A 5,000-nucleotide genomic window follows, 5' to 3' on the forward strand; every position below is an offset into this window, starting at 1 on the left:
TCATGAATTAATTAGGAAACTTGAATCATGTCAACCCCCTTTTTGTATTCAAACACGGACAGAATTGTTCTTTTTTAAATCTCACCTCAGGAGAAGGGGGTGGACTGCGTATCCCCCCTTACCACGGCCACTCAACCCCTGTGTGTGTGTGTGTGTGTGTGTGCGCACATTTTTGTGTGTTTCTGTGTGTGTATGCACTTCTGTGTGTGTGTGTGTGTGTGTGTGTGTGTGTGTGTGTGTGTGTGTGTGTCTGTGCGCGAGCAAGCATTTGTTTGTGTGTGTGTGTGTGTGTGTGTCAGGGTTCACGCTATAATTCTTACTGGCCGGATGCATTGCAGAATACCGGACATTTAGAATATCTAACGGACCTTCCCTCATATAGCGAAACACACACTCCCTAATGGGTCAAAGTGGCTTGTAAATTGGTCTTTTCCACCAGCAAAACTTAAATTTCACTAGCATTGGGCCAGTTGGCTGGTGTTAAAGAGCCAGCTTCTTGTATGCATGGGGAGCAAACGCGCGCTCTCTGTCACATACCCGAGAGCTCGAACGAACTGAAAGAAAAAAAGCAGCCAGCCAACGTGCTGCGCGCATAGGCATATCTAGCCAAGTTATCGACTGAAAACATTGTGTTTTATCAGCAAACCTGAAGAGGATTTCCCGATGTGATGACTGTAATGGTTGTGCAGTAACGGTAACAACGCTACTGAAATTTGAACTGTATTGCGTTGTGTTCCTGCGCTCTCAAGGGAATTGACACGTTCCGTACGACGCTCTACACCACATTTCACATTATTACGCAAATGACATTTTTTTCCCTTTTCCCAAATAGTCAATAGAAATGACAGTCGTCATAATTTTCAAGTAATCAGCCATTAGAGTACAATTCAAAAGTTTTTGAATGAACCTTCCAATGATAACGGTATTTTTTTAAATAATAAAAAACTTAAAATGCCCAAAATGCTCTGTTCCAAATTATTACGCAAAACAGTTTTGTAGTGTTGTAATACAAATTTCTTTCTTTTTTTCCCATTTACATCAAAACAGTTGGCATTTGGTACCTTCTAAATTACATTTCGATGTTCAAAACTTGGTCATAAGCTGTAACTGGAATGCTGCGTTTAACATTGAAGTCAATGGCAGGGCATTGCATGGAAATTATGGAAGCCCAGATATCCTTGATGCTTTGCTCTCAGCTGTTTTTGTTTGTTTGGTCTGGTGACCCACACTTCACTCTTCAATATACCTGTAGATTTCCATGCCACGTGTAGGTGCTTTGGAGGTGATGACATTCAAACTCACCAGACATAGCATCCCATTCATTTTCAATGGCGTTTTATGTCTGGTGAGTTAGAATGTCATCACCTCCAAAGCACCTAAACGTGGCATGGAAATCTACGGGTATATTGAAGAGTGAAGTGTGGGTCACCAGACCAAACAAACAAAAACAGCTGAGAGCAAAGCATCAAGGATATGTGGGCTTCCATAACTCCCATGCAATGCCCTGCCATTGACTTCAATGTTAATCGCAGCATTCCAGTTACTAAGACAAAGAGCTTATCACCAAGTATTGAACATTGAAATGTAATTTAGAAGGTACCAAATTCCAACTGTTTTGATGTAAAAGGGAAAAAAAGAAAGAAATTTGGATTACAACACTACAAAACTATTTTGCGTAATAATGTGGAACAGAGCATTTAAAGTTTTTATTATTCTAAAAAATACCGTTATCATTGGAAGGTTCATTCAAAAACTTTTAAATTGTACTCTAATGGCTGATGACTTGAAAATTATGACGACTGTCATTTGTATTGATTATTTGGGGAAACAGCGAAAAATGTCATTTGCATAATAAAGTGGAATGCGGTGTATATAGGCTATGTGGGCGTGTGAGATACATCCACTAGCCATTTTGGCCGGTGATGAAAAAAGTGATAAAGCCCTGCATGCACTTTTACTGGGACTTCTCATGAGCATATCGTTCTCTGAAATGTTTAATTTGACCCTCGACTGTAGCCTAGCCTACTTGGAGATCCACCACCATTTTTCAGCAGAGGTAAAAGTGAAAGTGATTCGATGCTGCGATGCTGCGCATGCCATCGCATTGGGTCCCAGGCTTGACTTCGCAACTGGGCATGAAACGGTTTTGCAAGCGCAATGCCCTTTGTGTTTACTGATAAAATATATATTTTTTAAAAACCCTGAATTGTTCCTTCACATCAGCCAGCGTGAGTCAAGTGATAGGGAAGCAACTTGATTGGGGAACGCCGTGGGGGACGAGAGCGCAGGCAAAACTATTGTGTGCTGTTTAGACTATTACCCGTTCATTTACATAGGCTATTCATAACTATTTTCGGCTTTGTTCAGTTTCATATCACTGGTGTTTTGTGTAACATTCAGTATTTAAAATGAGCTAATATTATTTACTGATTAATTTTAGTCATTTTTTGTCTGACATTTTGGCCGGTCACATTTTATTTTGCCGGTCATTCATGATGCAAAACGCCCAATGTCCGGCCACAGCCGGCTAACGTGAACCCTGGTGTGTGTGTGTGTGTATGTGTGTGTGTGTGTGTGTGTGTGTGTGTGTGTGTGAGTGTGTGTGTGTGTGTGTTAAACTCATGTGTGTGTTCTTGTTCCTCAGGAGCACTGCAGCAGAACTTTCCCCTCCTGTGACTCCAACACCGCTGTCTTCCAGGCCGAGGCCAAGTGAGCACACACGCGCTCGCGCACACACACACACACGCATACACACACGCACACACACACACACTTGGTTAAGATGTCTTGATTGATCCGGAGATGATTTTTTTTATTCCAAAAAAAGCAGATGGATTCAATATTCAATAATTGTTAACAGAAATGTAACTGTATTGTAAATTGTAACTGTACTATCTCTCTCCTCCGTGCATGTATGTGCGTGTGCGCGTGTGTGTGTCGTGTGTGTGTGTCGTGTGTGTGTGTGTGTGTGTGTGTGTGTCGTGTGTGTGTGTGTGTGTGTGTGTGTGTGTGTGTGTGTGTGTGTGTGTGTGTGTGTGTGTGTGTGTGTGTGTGTGTGTGTGTGTGTGTGTAACAGGGTGGCCGTAGAGGACGGTACAGGAGAGGCCCAGGTGTGGTTCTCCTCCGAGCTGGTACCCGCGCTGCTGTCGCTAGGGGCAACGGAGTGGGAGGGGCTCCAGTGGCGCATGAAGGCCAGGGGACACCTGCGAGTGTACACACGGGGCTGGGACGTGGTGAGTCAGAAGCACACCGTGTGTGTGTGTGTGTGTGTGTGTGTGTGTGTGTGTGTGTGTGTGTGTGTGTGTGTGTGTGTGTGTGTGTGTGTGTGTAAGGAAAGCAAAGCAACTAGTTGAAGTTTTGTTCACTGTCTACAGTTATGTGCTTTATTTGGGGGTTTTTCAACTATTTATCCTCTCCAATGAAGTTATCAATGTTTTGATTGTGGTCCACTTACTAAAATGCACAGTATGAAATTGACATAAATAATGCAGAGAAACGAGCGAATCACGAAAGCCTTTCTGTGTTGCGTCACGTCGAAAGAAGGCGTTGCCCACAAAGGTTTATGTCGACCCATTTTTCTAAAAACATGTCGAGTAATTTTTTTCTGCTTGTTTTCAAAACAAGCAACGTCTGGTGGCCCGAAACCTAGCTTAGCTTAGCTATCAGCTGGTTGCTACTCTCAGGTACACACACAGCATAAAGCCTCATACATACAGCAAGCCCACTCTGGTTGCTCCGTGCCTGCAGCTCGCCTAGGGGTCGCTGTCGAAAGAGCACAGCCCTGAATGGAGCCTGCACGCCTCCGTTGGCGCCCCTATAGTGCAGTACCACCCGGGGAAGTGGCGACTCTGTTTCCCATTACATTCTCTCCAAGACCAGGAGGACTGAGCCAATCAGAGACGCATTTCCACGAGAGAAGGAGGAGTGAGCCAATCAAAGTCGCATTTCCACGAGAAACACGGAACACCCTCTCGTTTCTCCACAAGCCACCTTGCTAGCTTGCAAAAACGGCTTGAAACAAAGCAACCAGGACGTTTTTTAAAACAGGACCAACGCGTAACACATTCAATAACAATGGGGAACACAGCAATATTAATGAAATGACGTTGAGAGGCCATCTTTAAACTGTAGGGAAAGAGAAACATTTCAGCAGTGGAAGAATTTTAATAGGTGTAACAGAAACAATTTTATGTGGATTTAAACAAAAATGGGCATATGCATAAATATGGGTACCCCAAAGAGGTTATTCCGTTAATATCAAGTGGCGCTCACCTTTGCAGCACAAACTGGTTTTGATGACTTTGGAATCCCTTCAGTCACTAAGACGGAAGTGATTGGTCATTAAAATGTTATTTATCATACATAATAGCAGACTAGGCTTGTCCTAAGTTCTGTCTTGGTGACTGGCAATATAGTATAGGGCTCTGAACAACTCTTTGCAGACTTCAAACAAAGATAATTCTTTACTTTGAATAACGAGAAAGGTACACAAAGTATTCTTGGACAATTTTTCTCCACAGCCAGAAATGGAAATCCATTTGAGTGGAAAGCATGGAAAGCCACAGCAATGGTCCTCATGAAAGGAAAATGTAGTTTGTTGAAAAATAGTTAAAAAGGCATGGGTAAAGGATGGTAAGAATGGTAACAGGCACACTACAGAACACCTCCATAGAACTACAAGACCATAGCTGTTGATACTGCAGACTTGGAGATGGGTCCTTCCACGTACACTTTTCACAAGGCAAAAGCTCATTGGATGGGTGATGCATAAAAAGGCTTTCCTGTGTATCCATTAGAAATAAGTTGCTAAACGTATGCAGAAAGCTTATCTGGACAAGCTAAAACATTTTGGGAAATCATACTGTGGTCAGATGAGACTGAGCTAGAGTTATTTGACCTTAAAGGGGTATGCCACTATTTTGGGGCTTAATACAGTTAAAACCGTTGGCCAGGGTTTATAAAGGTGGTAAAGTGTCCTATTTTTCATGTTAAGCATTGTC

At 42.8% G+C, this 5,000-nt stretch overlaps 1 protein-coding gene across 1 annotated transcript in view; it reads left to right on the top strand.

Annotated features, from left to right (window-relative positions):
* Positions 1-5,000, top strand: part of ctc1 (CTS telomere maintenance complex component 1) — a 23,948-nt gene that overhangs the window by 15,311 nt on the left and 3,637 nt on the right. The window contains exons 16-17 of the mRNA XM_063186850.1: positions 2,645-2,709; positions 3,077-3,233. Of these exons, the coding sequence (XP_063042920.1) occupies positions 2,645-2,709; positions 3,077-3,233 (222 nt within the window). The remainder of the gene's footprint in view (positions 1-2,644; positions 2,710-3,076; positions 3,234-5,000) is intronic.

This window comes from Engraulis encrasicolus, chromosome 21 (assembly GCF_034702125.1).
Source record: "Engraulis encrasicolus isolate BLACKSEA-1 chromosome 21, IST_EnEncr_1.0, whole genome shotgun sequence".
NCBI classification, from domain to species: Eukaryota; Metazoa; Chordata; class Actinopteri; order Clupeiformes; family Engraulidae; genus Engraulis; species Engraulis encrasicolus.